Raw genomic sequence first — 19,353 nt, 5'->3', positions numbered from 1 at the left:
CTCGATGACTCCCAAAGCCAACATTTTGTCCACCTCACCACACACCACTTCCTGCATCGCTGGCGACAGCGGGTAATGTCGATCCTTCACAGGCTCGGCCTTCTCCACCAACTGAATTTTGTGAGTCTCTCTCGACGTCCTCCCCACGCCTACGGCTTCGAAAGTCAGAAACTCTGCCTTCACCTGATCCAAGGCTGCCCTTTGCTCTTCTGACAACTCCCATTCTTCCTGCACTATCTCCTTCTCCGGGCCTTCCACATAGTGAGCGACTTGATCAGCCAGCACTTCTTCCACTAATCTGTGAGATGCCCCTACTGGACCTTCTCCCTTCACCTCAGGAGCCAATAAGAATACCCGCCAAAAGTCTACCCCCAAGTAAATTTCCTGTTCCAAGAACGGGCATACGAAAAACGTTAATCTTTTTACCTCTCCCTTGTATTTCACCGGTAATTCCAATCGGCCAACGATTGCGCGATCTTCCCCATTCGCTACCTTCACTATAGAAGAATATCGACGAGCCTCCACGCCCAGCTTCTCCAGGAATTCCTGACCATTACACCCTAGCATGCTGTGTGTAGCGCCTGAATCCAACAGGCCTCGCACGGACTCGCCCATTATAGAGATTTCTGCGAAAACTCTCGGGTCTTTCTTGCACCAACGCTTTACTGAAGCAATCACCTGCCTCCTCATAGCTCGCCTTTGCTTAAAACGGGTGTTGCAGCAGACGATAGTAATTACCCTATCGTAGCGTGTGCGATGTTGTGAGCAGAGCTTTTGCTCTCACACGCCGCGCTCTTGTACTGCTCTCTGCGCATTCAAGATCGGCTCGACGGTGGAGTCGGGGAGTTTTGCTATCTCTGGCTGCGACCAGTCGAATAAATGCTTTGAAGTCGAGCACTTGTTTTATTTAGTCATAAATTACCTGACAGTTTAACTTAAAAAACCGAAACTAGAGCCCGCTGGACCGGAGTCATCCTAACGTTTGTTTTGGAAAAACTCTTCCGAATTTTCATTGGCGCCCGAGCAGGGACATCGGCATCCAGCATTTCGTGGAAATTCGCACGACAAACCAGGGACCTACAGTGCATCTTCGTTGTCTCGGCACAAGTCATTGGTTTTTTTTGTTCTGTTGCGAATAGAGCTCTAGCTGGCTGGTTTTGTGCGACAAATTGGATTCATCTTTACTCAACAAAAAAGGAAAGTGTTCGGCTAATCTATGCCGAATTCTCAGGTATTTAGTGCGAAAAAAATTGAGTGCTAGAACCAAGCCACCATTTTGTGCGCTGTGTTTCTCTATTTGGCCACTGATCTCAATTTCATTGGTACCTCGTTGAATTGGAATACCAATTAAATAAAACACAAAGTAATAAAATAAACCAAAGTGAACAGCCAGCAACATAAAATATTTATTATATGCGGAATATTGGTGGATTGAAGAAAAGTGCAAATTGATGAGGGTTTACGGTACTTGCTAATCAGACGCTCCGGTCATTGCCGCTGTTTTCAATTCTCTTTTGCGAAGTACCGCTTATTGGTGCTGCCTTTACTTCGGTAACGCTATCGTTGCGCCAAATTGTGCATAATTTGGCTGCGTTTGGTTGTGTGCATTGGCAGCATAATTTGTGTTTGTTTCGCTGCGTTAACCCTTTGAAGCCGATACATAGTTTTTTGAGGAAATTTCGCGTTCTTTCATAGTTTTTGCATACCCTACAGTATTTTGGTTAACCATTGTCTAAACCCAGTGCATTACTTTCCGACCCTCTTGAAGTAAGAGAAAGCGCCAGAATGAGTGAAAAGGAAAGGGAAATTGTTACCAGGGAAGGAGGTTCAAAAGAAGGAGGGGGTCCAAAAGTCCTGCAAAAGTTTGCAACAGCAATGCAAAGACACGATAGGGTGATGGGCGATCTAAGGCGTGTGAGAACGGCCTATGAAGAAAAAACTATTTCGTTCGACTCTCTTCAAATTAAATGCAGACTCGAGCTGATCGAAAATTATTGTGAAAAGTTGATGGATAAACAGGCAGACATGGATTGTTTAAATCCCAACAACGATCTACGAGCATCGGTCGAGGATATGTGTGTTACCACATATCTGTACATGTCTGCACTTAAAGAACCCGAAACTCAGCGAATACAGAGGAGGGATAGGAGTAGCCAGCGTCATTCATCACATCTGCCTAAAATGAATCTCCCCAAGTTTAGTGGAAAACATTCTGAATTTAAAAACTTTATAAGCCTTTTCGAGAGTTTGGTGCATAACGACCCAATATTATCAAATGTGGAAAAATTCAACCACTTACTGTCGTGTCTCGTTGACGATGCATTGGGAACAGTGAAGGCGTTTCAGATCTCTGCAGACAATTATGAGAAGGCTCTTGATAGTTTGAAGGAGGTTTACGACAAAAAATATTTGATCTTTTCTGATACTGTTTCGCAGTTGTTTGACATTCCCAGCACAACAAAAGCTTCTGCTTCATGCCTTAGGTCCCTCATTGACACGGTGTCAGCAATATATTCTTCTCTGCAGTCGTTAGGAAGTGAAAAAGACATAAATAGCGCGATGCTAATTCACATAGCGCTGTCTAAAGTAGATCCCACAACGAAGTCTCGGTTCGAAGAGCAACTGGATTACGATAAACTACCGTCTTGGTCCGAGTGCGCAGCCCAGCTGAATCGGCGCTATCAGCATCTAGCTGCCGAAGAGTCAACACGGAATAAGGGTAAAACTAAACAAGAGACAAGTAAAGGACCCACTAAATCGTCATTTTCATGTGCAAAGACGGATAGGCGAGCTGATTCGAAATGTAGCTATTGCCACGCGGGGAATCATACCATAAGCAATTGTCAATCGTTTAGTGCTCTTCCTGTTCTTCAACGGTTCGATACCACCAAGCAATTTCGACTGTGCATAAATTGTTTGAAGCCAGGTCATACAGTGACGAGGTGCAAGACAGCAAAATGTCGAGTGTGCTCTAAGCCCCATAACACTCTGCTTCATCGATACGGGGTTGAGCCACAGCAAAATGGGCCTAGTTCTGTGCCAGTAGAACATTCGTCATCTTCTGAGCCTCAGACAGCTTATTCTAGTCACGTTGCTAGTGCTGACCAGGTTATTCTTGCTACCGCTGTTGTAAAGGTGCAAGATCGGTCCGGACAATTTCAGTATGCACGTGCACTTCTAGATTCCGGCTCCCAAATTAATTTTATATCCGAGGATCTAGCCCAGCGCTTACGATTGCGCCGTGATGAGTCGTGCCTTAATATCACAACTGTTGGAAAAAACTCGTCCGTCATAAAGCACAAGATTCATACTTCTGTCCAATCTCGTATCAACGATCACAACTTTGATTCCGATTTTTGGGTGTTAAGGTCGATTTCCACATACCAACCCGATCATGTTGTCAATTTCGCCCAATGGAAGATACCAGCAAACCTGCAGATGGCAGAACCGCAGTTTTACAAGCCTGCTAAGGTTGACTTATTGATATGGGCAGAAACCTTTTTTGAGTTAATGTGTGTAGGCCAATTAAAGGCAAGTTCCGAACATCCAACAATCCAGAAAACATTGTTGGGATGGATTGTATCAGGAAAATATAAGGCATCAGCACAGGATGCTGTATGCAATATCGCTGTTGGTAGCGATCATTGTTCTCTCGACTCTCTGGTGGAGCGCTTTTGGGAATTGGAACAGGTCCCAGAGAAGTCGAAGGCTGTATATACAGCTGAACAATTGGCTTGCGAACAAAACTTTAAGCAGACTTTACGCAGGCTCGAATCGGGTCGTTTTGAAGTGGGGCTGCCATTTAAAATAAATCCCAACGTGTTGGGTTTCTCGTTCGAGACGGCAAAACACCGCTTTCTATCCCTAGAACGCAGACTTGCACGAGATCAGTATTTGCATGATCTGTATATGGAGCTTATGAAAGAGTATCTCATCCTTGGCCACATGTCATTGCTTCCAGACACTCCTCCAGGACGCCATTACTACATTCCACATCAATGTGTCCTGAGACCTGATAGTAAAACCACCAAGCTACGCGTCGTTTTCGATGCATCGAGCAAAACATCGACTTCAATCTCATTAAATGAGACTTTGATGGTGGGTGCAACTATTCAGAGGGAGCTTTACGCAACTCTTGCCCGATTTCGATTAAATCGTTTTGCGCTCACAGCTGACATCTCCAAAATGTATAGGCAAGTTCAGGTCGCCGAAGAAGACCGAAATTTCCAATTGATTCTGTGGAGGGATAAGGCAAATGTAGATGTTCAAACGTATCGCCTGAATACGGTTACTTATGGGACAGTCTCAGCTCCATTTCTGGCCATCCGCTGTCTCGTTGAATTGGCAGACGTTTATGCTGAGTCCCATCCTATTGCATCACAAGTCATAAAAAGTGACTTTTACGTCGATGATATGCTTACTGGAGCAAACAGTCTGGAAGATTTAGAACGTATTCGGCTGGAAGTGTGTGAGGTCTTAGAATCCGGGGGTTTTAAGTTGGCCAAGTGGGCGTCAAATCATCCCCAGCTGCTGTCCGATAGTGGCCAGGAGAAGTCGCTGCAGTTTGATCCTTCGTCGTCTGTTAAAACGCTCGGAATTAGATGGAATCCGCAAAATGATTTGTTCCATTATCATTTAGATGACTCATTTGATTCATTGACCCCTACAAAGCGAAACATTTTGTCAGTTGCGTCCCGATTGTTCGACCCATTAGGGTTATTATGTCCCTTAATAACGAGGGCAAAAATATTGCTGCAGCAATTGTGGCGGCAAAAGTTGGTTTGGGACGAGTCGGTTCCCATGAGTTTGCACACGAGTTGGAACCACTTCAAGCAAAATTTGTTTGAATTAGACAAGATAACCATACCTCGCTACATTGGCCTTCCCACGCATAAAAGCGTTCAGATTCACGGATTCGCAGACGCATCAGGTGAAGCGTACGGATGCTGCATTTACATCCGTACCAGTGATGGTAAAAATGTCGTGTCTAAGCTTCTTACCGCAAAGTCTCGAGTAGCTCCTCTCAAAACGAAATCGATTCCAAGACTCGAATTGTGCGAAGCACTCCTGTTATCCACTTTATGGGCTCAAGTAAAACCGCTCCTGGACAAGTTCATGATCGAAAGTGTGAACTTTTGGTCGGACTCCCAAGTCACCTTGTACTGGCTGGAAAGGGATCCAGCCACGCTCGCAACGTTTGTGGCCAATAGGGTTGCTGAAATCCAGGAATCGTCAAGCGGTGTGACTTTACGGCACGTTCCTACTGAGCAAAACCCAGCCGATTTGGTGTCACGTGGCACAGACGTAGACGGTGTAACGTGCTCATTGTGGACTGAGGGTCCCCAATTTCTGCTCAGGAATTCTGAGGAGTGGCCATGTCTACATCAGGTTGAGTTGTCCCCAGAAATGGAACGGTCGAAAAACAAGAAGTGTTTGACAACACATTCAGTGGCAAAGTGTCAGGCCAATGATTTCATCGAGTTGATTGAAAGATGCTCTTCCTTTGAGAAATTGCTTCGGATTATGGCATATGTAAACCGGTTCCTACAAGGAAGAAAGCGTAGTCGAGAGGTCGTTCTGTCAGCCAAAGAACTTAAGGTCTCATTTCTAAGGCTGGGAGGAGTAGTCCAAAGACACGAGTTGGGACCAGAATTCCACAAGCTAGCGAGGTCGGAAATCCTGTCACCGCATCTTCAACGACTAAGCCCGTTCATACATACGAGCGAACTCGACGGAGTAACGCTGCGACTGATTCGAGTGGGAGGAAGGTTGCTCAACGCAGAGATTCCGTATGACGCCAAATTTCCTCTGCTGCTGTCGCAAAAGTCGCAGTTCGTGACGCTTTATCTTCGCAATTTGCATCGGACTCACTACCATGCAGGCGCCAAAGTCATGGTTTCGTTGCTAAGGCAGCAGATATGGCTAATCAATGCTCGAGAAGCATGTACAAGGATCCTGAGAAATTGTGTGCACTGCTTCCGATACAAGCCAGTCCTACAGGGACAGATCATGGGAAACCTGCCAGCTGATAGAGTGCGAAGAGCTCGGCCCTTTTTGATTTGTGGGGTAGATTTCTGCGGCCCATTCTACGTGTCTCTCAAGATTCGCGGCAGGCCCCCTATTAAGACATATGTAGCCGTCTTCGTCTGCTTTGTATCAAAGGCTGTTCACCTGGAGCTTGTAGCAGATTTGTCCACTGATAGTTTTTTATCTGTTTTTAAAAGGTTCATCGGGAGAAGAGGCCTTCCGGAGAAGGTGTACAGCGACAACGCTGAACGTGCTGAACGAGCTGCATCAAGCGTACCAGAGGGACCAGGACCGGCTCAAGGCGTACGCAGCGCGCCAAGGCGTCGAGTGGTGTTTCATACCACCGAGAGCACCACACTTCGGCGGATTGTGGGAGGCAGCCGTCAAATCAGCCAAGCAGAGGTTGGTACGCGGAGTGGGCAACGCCAAGCTCACCGCGGACGAGCTGTGCACCCACCTGGTAGAGGGAGAGGCTCTTCTCAACTCCCGGCCAATCGCGTCCCCAGGCAACGATCCTAGCGATGGAGAAGCGCTAACGCCAGGGCACCTGCTGATCGGGCAGCCGCTTCTTTCGCTGCCGCCCGAATCAGATCACGACGACAGATGCAGCAGGGGAAGCTTCGCGTACTTGAAGCGGTGGCGAATGCTGTCAGCGCTCAAGCAGCAGTTTTGGCAGGGCTGGTCCAAGGACTACCTGGTCAGCCTGCAGAAGCGTCACCAGTGGGCTACCAAAGGGCCAGACTTGGACATTGGCTGTCTAGTGCTCGTCCACGAGGACAACCCACCGCCTCAGAAGTGGACCACAGGACGAGTGGTGGCCGCAATCAAGGGAGAAGATGGGAGAGTGTGCGTCGCCGAGGTGCGAACACCCGCGGGCGTAATTAAACGCCCCATACTCAAATTGGCAAAACTGCCAATAGACGGTTGAAGCACCGGAGGTCTTCAACGGGGCCGGAATGTTGCAGCAGACGATCGTAATTACCCTATCGTAGCGTGTGCGATGTTGTGAGCAGAGCTTTTGCTCTCACACGCCGCGCTCTTGTACTGCTCTCTGCGCATTCAAGATCGGCTCGACGGTGGAGTCGGGGAGTTTTGCTATCTCTGGCTGCGACCAGTCGAATAAATGCTTTGAAGTCGAGCACTTGTTTTATTTAGTCATAAATTACCTGACAGTTTAACGTAAAAAACCGAAACTAGAGCCCGCTGGACCGGAGTCATCATAACGTTTGTTTTGGAAAAACTCTTCCGAATTTTCAACGGGATCTCGCCTTTCTCACCCGCACAGACAGTGCTCGCATACCATCCACTCGTAGTTCAGAAAATATTCTATTTCTGGTTTCTAAATAATTTCTTAAGCGCTCTTCATATGATAAGTTCCTTAACCTAGCATGCAATTTACGTCTATCTAATTCATTTTTATTTTCTTCTACTTTCTCTGCGCAGGCCCCTTCTGTGAGCGTGATTCGCCTGCTTGGATCGCACCCCTCTTCACGTTTCCCGCGCAATTCGGACAGGTTGGCTTTCCACACCGGTAGCAGAAAATTCGCCTCTCCGATGCCATACAGTCCCTAAAGCCATGATCGGTCTGCCCGCAGTTCCAGCAAATCTACTTCTGTGGAACACGCTGTGTCACTTGCGCTTCCTCAATGACCTCTGCCTCTTCATCGCCAATCGACCGATCCTGCGCGACCTCGCTGACGTTCGCATTCGGCCCGCGACCATAGTTTGTGGCTTTGGGTCCTCCTCGCCACGAAGATCGAGCCTTCCTCTTCAGATGTGCCTCTATTTCCACGCACTCATCCCGCAGTTGGTCTAAGGAATAAACCCGTAAGCCGTAGACGAAACTCGCTATCTCATCTGTGAGTGCCTTTTTGACGATTTTTACCATCTCCTTTTCAGGTGGTGGCATCTCCAACCTCGACGCGAGCTTTCTCATGACATGGAAAAAGTCTTCCACACTCTCGTTTGACCGCTGAATTCTTTCTCGCAGTTCTCTCATGCGGTCGAACTCGGACGCCGTGCCTCGGAAACGAGCAATTAAGTCGCCCCTTAGTTCCTGCAAAACACCACCGCCATGATCACGGATGTACTGCCAGTACCATTCCCGCGCGTTTCCTGTAACCAGGTGATGAAATCCCTTTAGAACTTCATCCCACGGACAGCGGCATTGGGCTTGTAGGAATTCAATTCGGAACACAAAATCCTCGACTGTCATTTTGTTGGTCTCCGTCGAACGTCACGTCCCATTTTTCGACTCGGCCCCACCGTGGCCAAGGTCTATAACCCGGGGGATTTGGATGCGGATCTTCTCGAGGAATCCCACCAGCTCTCCTACCCTCGCCACGACCCTGACCCGAGTGTCTGAGTGCTATCGGGTTTCGCCAATTTCGCGCTTGATGCCCACCCCGTTGATGCTGCTCACTGGATGCGGTCGGTCCTACTCCTGAAGACGGTTCCGGACCAATACCACCTCGCCCCGAGCGAGCCAAAAATGGTTTTGGTGGCGGAATCGGCGCATCAGTCGTGCTAGACGGCTTCCTTTTCGGGATTGCTCCTCGATACTCCTGCTCGTGGTGAACCTCCTCCCGCTGCGGGTTCCTTCTGCTGCTGCAGCTGTCTAACCGGCTGGAGTACCTCGTTGAGTTGGTGCATCATCTCGATAAACCCCTTACGCAACTCCTCCTGCAACACCCGACTAATCGAGTCAGTGTTCGCTGCCCTGTGTGTCGCATGAGCCTGAGCCAACGATACGTTGACTGCTGATGCCAGTTCGGAAGCAAGCGTGGGTGTAGGATCGGACATTGGCCATTCTTCTGACCTGGCCTGGACCGGTGTTCTTGGCAACCCACCCACAGCTCCAAGTTCCTCCCGATCTTGATCAAACATCGCCCCTGACACTTCTCCTATCTGGTCCACTGTTTTGTTTACGCGTGATCGCGTATGATACTGTCGACTACCCCCTTCATGTGGCATCTGCACCGAGCAACACCAATATTACAAAAAAAAAGGGAAACTCCTAAACTAAGATAATATATATAAATAAAGAAATAAATACCCAAAGAAATAACTAGTAAGAATAAATAACACCACGCTTCGGACCAATAAATACTCCGATAAATAAATAAATAAATACCGATATAAATATTGCGCCAACCAGCGCCGTTAACGAGATATATGCAATTAAATATTTGAATAAATAAATAATAACATACATGTATATTCGATCGACACCTAAGACACTCAAGCTTCAAACACATTCAACACAACACAAAACCTAACAACAAAAATTCCTAACAGTTCTTCTCTTCTTACAAGATTCATTAAGAGGGGGACACGTGACTAGCCGGGACCAGCAACCGCTCCAGTTTCTGCGCTCCACTTGACAGTCGCCCTACGGATATCCTACAATTACGAACACCACCTTTGTGTGGCCTGTCATCTACTCTAGTCATCGCTCTAAGCGATGGCCGATAAACGAGAAGCCTCACGGTGCATGAGCTCACTTTGCTTGTAATTTGTTCCTGTCATCCATCATACCGATCTGCCATGACAACAGATGCATCGCGGGTTGTCTTTACGACTCCCGGGCCACCTACTCCTCACCACCTCTCGGCAGACAGACAACAGGTTCAAAAACACGAAAGCGTCTTTGTTTTAAACAAACAGGTGCGAAACTAGGTAAATACCTACATGACTTACTCTAACTTATTCCAATATCACATTCCATCACAGATTTATTCGATATCACAGTCCACCAGGCAATGTGTCCGTCGCAAACTCCCTGTCCATTTTTTTGTTGAACGGCAGTGACTTACGTTCACTTGCGACATCGAATAGCGACAAAATGTTCAACTGTAATTCGTAAGTCCCTATCACATATTTTATATATCCGTTAACTGCCTCCGTCTATCCATCCCTAGCATCAATCACCCCGCGCCATTAAGGACCAGCTTTACGCTCACCTTAAGCCTGCAGCAGCGACTTCTGCCGGGACAGCTAAACTGCACTTCGCGAGCGGTCGTCTTCTCCACTAAATTTATTATTTTTTTTCATTCCCCTCATCTGCCTTTACCAGCCCGAGTGACATTTCTTGTAATACCACCCGAACCTGCGTCAGTCCAGATGCATGCGAATTCGAAAATAATCTTGGGCGCCATTTGTTACACTTGGCTTGTTTCCCAGAGGGCAATGCCGGCTAGCTGTCGACCCCAGGGCTGGGTAGTTCCCCTTGCCCGCCAAATGTAGACAAAAAAGGAGACATACTACTTCTCGGGACATCAAAACTAACAACAACCTAACAACAACAAAGAAAATCATAAACAGACGGCTATCAAGTGGGTGAAGCTTAGGTGTTATCACTTCGCGCGCCCGCCCTACCTGTGACCAAACACAACGTTCATTTTGGCCACCCTCTGCTGGAACGGTAACGGCTGGCCTAATCCATGGCTTACGCCACGCGTCCTCCCTCTATTTTAAATTTAATGCATCAAAGGCAAACAAGGAAATAACTGCTGAAATTTCGTTCAACCAACAGGGATACCCTCACCCATACGTAATGGAATATGTGTAGATGAGTGGATCCAGTTTTACGGGAGTTAATTTAACTCGGGCCCCTACGGAGACTTAACCTACCAAGAGCTCTTGTTAAGGGTCCCCGGGACATAAACAATAAACAATATTTTTCCACAAATCGCTCGACCAAATACGGTGGACTGATGGGACCCCCGCGTCACCCATTAAGGGTTAATCTTCTGGCACTGAACAGCTGATCGCAGATTTAGGTTCGTGAAAGGTGTTGGTGTTTTTACATATTTTTTTTCAATGGCCCAGATTTTACGTTAAACGGTTTAAGCTAATACTAATTACTAAATAAAGGACAACACACGGAACAAAATAACATTTAATGTGGAACGGTATTTGGAGTGCGGATTATGTTTTTTTTCTTTAAGTTCAAACGACGTGGGCGATCGCTGGCCGTGGCCGGTCAGCCCTAAATTTATATAGGTCCGTGTACACGTGTGCGCGCGTGTGTGTGTGTGAATAGGGTTTCGGGGTTTTTACTTGGTGAATGAGACCAAACGTGTGGCACGCACTGGAAGGCGATGCAACGATCGTGCGGTGTGGCTAGAATCGCCCTGGCAGCTAAATCGTCCTCTTTCACCCTCCCCCTTCACACGTCCCGCGCTACTTGGCTCACACACGCGCAACTGGAACGAACTCACTCAGGTTCCGTTGGGCAGTCTTCTTCTCTGCAGTCGACTTTCTCGAACTCCAGTGTCCCTCTCCAGGAAACCTTCTAGCCCGGTTCTGGTGGCTATATTCCTTGCCGGCTGTTAGTAAAATTTTCTGCATTACAACCTATTTTATCGCCCGCCTTTTCTGTACTCACTTCAAACTTTTTGTTTTAAGCACAAAATTTCAAATTTCGACGTTACTCCGTCCACGCTCCACGATTTCCATAATCCAATCCACGTTTTCTAATCACTGGCTTCCGGTCACTTTTACTTCACCCGCGTGCGAGATTGTTCGTGAAAAATGTAAGTGCTGGCCAATGCGCGACTGTGTTTAAAGATTGAATCGAATATAACTGCAAATTGGTTCATTAAACTTGTTTGCGGAACTCAATGTTGCAAGATTAAGTTGTGTGTGCAGAAAAATCGTACTAGTCGGATTGTAATGCATTTTGCAGTCACGTGGTCTAGAACGCTCTGCTGCTTAAACAGCCCCTTTGCCATTAGAAATGTGTTCAATTATATTCCAGGTGATCTCTTATGTATGGGATGCTGCGACAGTGCGCATGGCAATTGAGAATGGGTAAGTTTAAGCATTTTCTATCGGCTTAAGTGCGCGAACACGAGTCGCTGGTGTAAAGAACTCTCCACTTTAGCTAGTGCTTTTTACTTGTTCGTAGATAAATTGTACTTTGCCCAAGCATAACCCAAATAACTGAATTTGCAGTGCATATTTTCTTTGCAAAGCCGACATTTTGATTCCCTACAACATAATGTGTATACTAAAAGTTTTTACCCGGACTGTACTAACGATCCAATTTTTCTGTGCATATACACTTGCTCGCATATCTCTGCGTACACTTAGAAAACGAACTACATTTTCATGTTTAGTTGCGGATAACTTCTTATATAAGGCACTTTGGGCAAAGATTTTTTTTTTATAATATTCTTTGATTATTTCTAAACCTATCTACATTTGTTTTTTATTCAATAAAACAAACTTAATAGGAAAAAAAAATCATTAAAAAAAGCATAAGACAAATTTGACACCTCAAAAGTCTGCGTACACTCTAACAATTCTGCGTACACGACTAAAATTCTAAGTTGTTAATATTTTGTGGGATCTTAATATCGTTTTAAAACATCTGCCAGACGTCTAGGCATTGAGTCAACCAGATTCCTGGTGTCCTCGGCAGTTATTTTGCGCCATTCCTCCAGGATAACTTCCTTCAACATGTTTTTAGAGCTTATGGTGTGCTTACGAATCCTGCGATCGAGTAAATCCCATAGATGTTCTATGGGATTCAGGTCTGGGGACTAAGGAGGCGATCGAAGCTCATTTTGTACATTGTAAAGCAAACAGAGCTTAACATTGTGGGCAGTATGCGTCGGATCATTGTCCTGTTGGCAGCAAAAGTCGTCTTCAAGCTGTAATTTTTGGGCACTCTGCTGAAGGATTTATTTCAGAATTTGAATATAGGCTTCTCTAAAGTTGTATCTGAAGAAACTGTCCGACGCACTTGGAAAAAGGCGGGGTATCATGGCCGAGATGCTCGCAGGAAGCCATATGTATCTGGGGCCAATAGGAAAAAGCGTATGGATTTCGCCAATGAGCACATTTCCAAGGTTCCCAGCTTCTGGAAAAGGGTCATTTGTCAGATGAGAGCAAGGGCATAAAAGACAAGACAATTTTTTGGAGGAAAAGCGGAACAGCCATGGACAAAGAACATTTACTTCCGACTGTAAAACATGGAAGTGGTGGTGTAATGGTGTGGGGTTGTATGGCGGCCAATGGTGTTGGAAATCTCGTTTTTATAGAATCCGCAATGGACCACAATGGTACAATGGTACATGATCTTAATGGTAATTATAAAGCCAGCATTAGTGGCTCCACCATTAAATATTCTGATGAATATCTTTATTTTCTGACATCTCTTATGAACCGTTGTGATTCAATCCAATTAATTATTAACTACTGAAGCTGCTCTAAATAGTTTCTTATGTAATTTTTGATAAACCTAGTTAAATAGTTATCTTTCCATTTTGCAGGTCTTTTGGTTTTGTGGCAAAAGGAGCAGTATGGAAATTAATACATTTGGTTGAACATTTTAGGTTAGTATTGATAGACCTTTGAGGGTTAGTAGCATGAGGACTTCAATGATGATCACTTAAACCATTCTCAGACACCATATAAAAGTTGGGTGTAGACAAACTTCTTCAATATTCTTTTGGAGATAGGGAATCTCGCTTGACCGGGTATGGACCATGGTTAAAAAATTGGCACTGAGCTTCATATACCAACATTTTTTATATTTTAAAAGTAGAATGCACCTAACTAATAATCAATTTCTCTCTTTGCAGGTTCGACACGGCTAACTCTAGCGTCCCACGTGCCTATCCACCACCAATATATGCACACAGCCCAATAAATGCTAATAAATGACTACATTTCAAATATTAAAAATCGTTTTTTTTACTAAATTTGCACGTTCTCGAAGTGTCAGCTCTTGGTCCTGCTTGGCGATCATGCCATCGCCTTTGGACTTCTTTCCTTCGGCAGTCCACGGTTGAGACCCTCGAGCAGAACACAGGCCTTGCATGGGACGAAATAAAGCCGCAGCGATTGCACGTGCCGCGTACAGGGTTTTTGGCCGTATCTTTGAAGCGCAATTGCTCGCCCGAGTAGATGATGTCCATTATGACGGAGGGGCGCACTTTTTCCAAATCCTTCAGGAAAGCCCTGGCGTGACCCCGATACGCGTTCGGGGCAAAGACGCATTCTGTCGAAAAGTAGACCAGCTTCTTGTAGTGCGCGTACATGACAATCTCCTTTTCGTAGCTTTATTTAAGTGGCTTGACACGCGGTATGGAATCTTCGCCACCACCAGTTCGGATGTCTGTGCAACGTCGTAGACGAGCCGTGTCACCACGCAGTACATTCATCAACACAGTCTCTGCGTTGTGGCCAGTAGCTATGCTGTCGACGCACAACAGCTTTGCGCCCCTGTCCAACGCCTGACGCCGAAATACTCCGCAAAACGTGCAGTTGTTGGAGCGTCCGATCTGCGACACAATGCGATCCATAGTCCAGCCGTAAAGCTCCTCGTAGGACAATATTTTAAGTGGCATTTTATAATCGTCGCGATTCTGTTTAACCGTCTCCAGACTGTCATCTCGATAGCCAGTAATGCCCTCGTCAATGGAGAGCAAAACAAGCTCTAGACCGTAATCGTGGCGCTCATTCAGTAGTTTCATCCTGAAAGGTCAACAGTTAATTGAATAAGAATCGTACAAATATTCGTACTTACACGTGTGCCAGAACCGTAGAATCCTTGCCACAGCTTGCTGCTACGGCTACCTTCTCACCCCGCCGGAACAGCTTGCTCGAGGTGATCGTGTGGTGGATTTCAGCCTCAAAGGCGGCAAAGAAACACTCCTTGCACAGGGCATCTCCAGTTTTTGGGCGCTTTTTAAAACACGTTGTTAATATGTATTTGCGGATTACATTACTCGACTTGGGACTCACCTTGAGCGCTGCCGCTTTGCCACATTTTGCCTTACAATTTATTGGCATTTTCAGATGCACATTTGGATTTCCTGATTGTTTTAGAATCTATCGAAGTCTATCGAATTTTTCAGCATTTTACAGCACTGTGTTTACAGTGAAAAAAGTAAACACAAAAGAAACTTATTTATTCAAAAAACGTTGTTCAACACTGGTATGGCGCGTACCTAAAATTGTTTGCGGAAGAAAAAAATTAACATATTTCAAGACGTTCGCTGATAGTTTTAATCAAAAAGACATTTTCCGAAGCTTCTGGGGGTGCCTCACACGCCTACGAAGACGGCGCGAAGAAATTCCCAAAGCTTCATCAATTAAGTCGAAAAACCTGGAATTTACTGCATGGCGTTCCGGAATAACTCTTAAAACGGCTCTTGGAACTCCGTCTGGACCCTGAGAAGCATGGCAAGCATAGGAAAGACAAGGATGGCCACGGAGAAGGCGACGGGAGTTAAAATTCGCATGGAAACGCTGAAAAAAAGGGAAGGAGAAGCTAAATCCGCCATGCGGGTAGGAGTAAAGATGGCGGCAAAAACGGCTCCGCAGCTTTTGGCTTCTAAACTGCTGTGCAAGAAACCAAACTTGTCGACGAACGTGTCGACAAAAATGTCCACGAACACGACAACAAGCATGACATCAAACATTTCTACGACGAAAGAGAGAGAGAAGACTGACGCGGCTTGTGTGGCTTCCGTGAGTACGAAAAACGGAAGTAACCGCAAAATCATCGTTAACAAGTATTATGAGGGGCATAAAGGCCCATACATTGTTTGTATCGACAAAATGAGTGCGAATAATGCCAGAATTGCTATAAACCAGTTTGATCTATCCGATCTGCTGCTGAAACAGGACATTAGCGATATCGAGGAGGTTGCTAGAATGGGCTATGGCAGGTGCAAGATTGTGTGCGGGTCGGCGGAGTGTGCAAACGGGCTAGTGGAAAACATTGTTTTCGCTGCTCAAGGGTACTCAACCCGAATCTTTAGGCACTTCGTCCAAAAAGCAGGGTTAATTTTTGGGATCCCCGGGTACTACTCGGAGGAACAGCTAGCGGAGCTTGTAACCTCGGATATCCCAATTGAGGAGATAGTTCGGATTACGCGAAGGGATAGAGCATCGGGGGAACGTGTACCTACTGGCAGGGTGAAACTCTGGTTCAGAGGAGAGCAGTTACCAACCAAAATCAATTTTCTATATTCTAAAGTAGAAGTGAAACCTTTTGTTCAGCTTATTCAATGTTTCAGGTGTTTTAGGTTTGGCCATCTGGCGCAACATTGCAAGAGTGGAGCGAAATGTTTCAAATGCGGACAAGATCACAGCAAAGATATTATCTGTGCTAACTGCAAGGGGGAACATGCTGCCACCCACCCGCAGTGTGAGGCCAGGAAAAAAGCGTACGCCATTCAAAAGTGTATGACACTGGAAAACCTAACTAGAGCTGAGGTCAAGGCTAGATATCCGATCCTTTTTGATAGAACTTCCCCCAACCTAAGGGATCAAGGGGAATTTCCTAGACCCAGTTGGCAATCTAACCGCTCCCCTGAATTCTTAAATAACAGCTTAGAGTCCGCCAGGGAAATTCATTCTGTCACCTCTTTCGCGGAAGTGACCAAATCCAATAGGGTTGCCGCCCGGAACGCAGAGCCGGCCAAGGCAGCAGCCAAAATGGCAGAGTGGAAGAACTCAATACACTCAAACTACGTCCAAATGAGCGAGAAATTTGTGAGATCTTCATCCGTGGCATCTTCTCTGGCCCAGGATAAGCTAAACGCACTAGGAGCCAAACTCACAGCGTTCCTGATTGATCCAAACAACATCATTAAAGGGGATTCTTTAGCGAATAAATTTATTAAGGAAATTAGAGAATTTGTCAATGCTTCCAACGCAGAACTAGATAGCCGTCAGATTGCCCAAGGGATGGCAGTTGGTTCTCAAAACATCCAACAATGAAGATTCTTCAGCTAAATATTCAAAGTCTGACACACAACAACAACAAACAGCTCCTCTCAATGTTCCTAGACAAGAACGCAATAGATATTGCCATCCTCTCAGAGATTTGGGTGTTGAACAACGCGGACTGCAGCATTTTAGACTATAACTTTTTCTGCAGGCCCAGAGAGGACGGCTACGGCGGGGTTGGCATCTACGTCAGGAAAAACATTCAATTCAGCATTTTAAAAATAGAGAACGACTTGGAAATTTTAGGAATAAAAACATTAAACCTCAAGAGCAATTTCAATATTTTTAGCATATATGCACCGCCATCAACAACAGTTTCACAGTTTAAATCGGGCACAAAAAAGTTTTTCGAATTCGCGGCTTCGCTTGACATACCCTCAATAGTGGGCGGGGACTTCAACGCTAGGTCTTCTATCTGGGGAAGTCCGATCTGTGATCGCAAGGGTCGCAGCATTGAGAATTCCACCCGGGAGGCCGGATTTATCTGCCTAAACGACGGTTCGCCAACCTTCTCCAGGAGCCCATCTCAATTCTCCGTTCTTGACCTTTCTTTTTCGAACTACAGAAATGGAACTATTAACTGGCAAGTCCTCAAAACAAAAACGAGGGGGAACGTTGTGAGTTGCTGCGGACACCGAAACTCTACAGTTATACCCGATACTAAGTCAGTATGTCTCTCCTCCGGCAGACGCCGCTAATATTAAACGACACGACAAAGAGTGCGTGCGAGAGAGACAGAAAATCAGTCTGAGCGTGACGTCGGGCGCTGCGTAGCCACTGCAAATTGATTTGTTCCTATTGGCTATAAAAATTATCTGATCTGATCCAGATTCAGCAATCTGATAGATATGGTCATTATCTATGATTCTGCGTTTTTAGTTTTCTCGAATGTGCAATATTGTGGATGCAACAGATTTTCGCCCTTTGTGTGGGCGGAAGGGGGTGGGGTGAAATTTTGAGATACACGTTTCATAGTAAGATCTAACAGGAGTGCGGATACCAAATTTGGTTACTCTAGCCTTAATAGTCTCTGAGATTTTTGAATATCCCCAGATTTTCGTCCTTTGCGGGGGCGGAAGGGGGTGTGGCGAAATTTTGAAACAAACTCGTCTCGGTCCGATATATTAGGAGTGTGGATACCAAATTTGGTTGCTCTAGCTTTTGTAGTCTCTGAGATCTAGGCGCTAATGTTTTACTCTAAGCAAAGCCGCCTATGCTACGTGTGTGTTAGAGAGAGACAGGGCGAGAAAAAATGAAATTGTTTTCTTGATGCTGGCTATAATAATAATACGATCCAATTCAGATTCCGCAGTCTTAAAGATATGGTCATTCTCTACAATTCTAGCAGTGACATATCACAGAAGTCTGGGTCCAAAACATCGTTGCTCTAGCTCTTATAATCTTTGAGCACTAGGCGCTGAAGGGGACGGACAGACGGACAGACAGACAGGGCTCAATCGACTCGGCTATTGATGCTGATCAAGAATATATATACTTTATGGGGTCGGAAACGATTCCTTCTGGACGTTACAAACATCCACTTTTACCACAAATCTAATATACCCCAATACTCATTTTGAGTATCGGGTATAATTACGAACAGCAACCACATCCCAATTGTATTATCAGTGCAAGGCCTAAATGCCCCCCTCCAAGGCAAGAAGATCCTTCACAACAGAATAGCGCGGATTCTGGGTGCAAGTGATTTCTCAAACCTGGAGGAGCTCAATGAAAAAGTGAAATCCCTGACCTTAAAAAACACGGTCACATTCCCAAGCAAGAACAAGTACGTTGCTAAGAAATGGTGGAACGAGGAAACGGAAAAACTTTTTCGCGTGAGAAACGCTTGCAGGCAAAAATTCTACCTCACCAAAAAATTGGCTGATGCCAGAGCAACCTTAGAAGCTGACAAAAATCTACAAAATCACGTAGAAAATCTTAGAAAGCGCAACTTTTCCAAGTTTATAGAAGAGGTCTCCTCATCGCCCTCTATGTAGAGCAGGGTGAAGAACATCAAAAAATACGGTCAAATCAAAAATGTAGGGAACAAATGGACGAACGAAGATGACAAAAACTTTCTCAATATGGTTAAAGTAACCCCATCCACGTCAAACAGTAGGCCCCCTAAGAAAATTCCTGCCCCTTTGTTAGGACCAGACGACCCGGAACCCCTGGAACTGGAAGAATTCCTGGCCTTCCTAAAAACCAGGAACCCCAATTCGGCTAGAGGCCCTGATGGTATCTCGTTCAGGATGCTTCAAAAGCTACCAAGTGGGAAAAAACAAGACATTTTTGAAATTATAAATAAAGTATGGCTGAGTGGCGACATCCCTGAAGTCTGGCGCAGGATAAAAGTGGTACCCATCCCCAAGAAGAATGCAGACCCTACTTCCTTCCAAAACCATAGGCCGATTTGTTTGATTAACACGCTGTTTAAATTCATAGAGGGGTTGATAAAGTTGAAGTTGGACGAGCACATAGCAAACTGTGACCTGCTGCCGGTCAGGTCCTATGCGTTCAGGAGAAACAGGTCCACGGCTCTTTGCATCAACGACCTTATCAACAAAGTTCTGG

The 19,353-nt window shown here is 45.7% G+C and overlaps 1 protein-coding gene, 2 long non-coding RNA genes and 1 other non-coding gene across 5 annotated transcripts; 3 read left to right on the top strand and 1 right to left on the bottom strand.

Moving 5' to 3' along the window:
- Window positions 1-7,866: 7,866 nt before the first annotated feature.
- Window positions 7,867-9,798, top strand: LOC117193081. Of its 2 annotated transcripts, none has more exons than XR_004474507.1 (3): window positions 7,867-7,886; window positions 9,343-9,693; window positions 9,760-9,798. It is a non-coding gene; the product is annotated as an uncharacterized LOC117193081 (long non-coding RNA). The 2 variants fall into 2 exon arrangements; XR_004474506.1 differs by lacking the exon at window positions 7,867-7,886 and adding an exon at window positions 8,111-8,152.
- A 1,638-nt stretch (window positions 9,799-11,436) lies between these two features.
- On the top strand, window positions 11,437-13,713 carry LOC117193356. Its single transcript, XR_004474579.1, has 4 exons — window positions 11,437-11,564; window positions 11,789-11,841; window positions 13,308-13,370; window positions 13,620-13,713. It is a non-coding gene; the product is annotated as an uncharacterized LOC117193356 (long non-coding RNA).
- Window positions 13,158-13,241, top strand: LOC117194211. The gene has a single exon (XR_004474777.1). It is a non-coding gene; the product is annotated as a small nucleolar RNA Me28S-Gm3255 (small nucleolar RNA).
- LOC108159709 (cytoplasmic tRNA 2-thiolation protein 1) lies at window positions 13,598-14,895 on the bottom strand. Its single transcript, XM_017293225.2, is given in 5 exon segments — window positions 13,598-13,812; window positions 13,815-13,862; window positions 13,865-14,514; window positions 14,567-14,724; window positions 14,785-14,895. Coding segments are annotated over 5 exon segments (1,008 nt in total). The 5' UTR covers window positions 14,833-14,895; the 3' UTR covers window positions 13,598-13,708.
- Between the last annotated feature and the right edge of the window lie 4,458 nt (window positions 14,896-19,353).

Source organism: Drosophila miranda (assembly GCF_003369915.1).
Source record: "Drosophila miranda strain MSH22 chromosome Y unlocalized genomic scaffold, D.miranda_PacBio2.1 Contig_Y2_pilon, whole genome shotgun sequence".
NCBI classification, from domain to species: domain Eukaryota; kingdom Metazoa; phylum Arthropoda; class Insecta; order Diptera; family Drosophilidae; genus Drosophila; species Drosophila miranda.
This window is presented reverse-complemented; position numbering and strand designations above follow the sequence as displayed.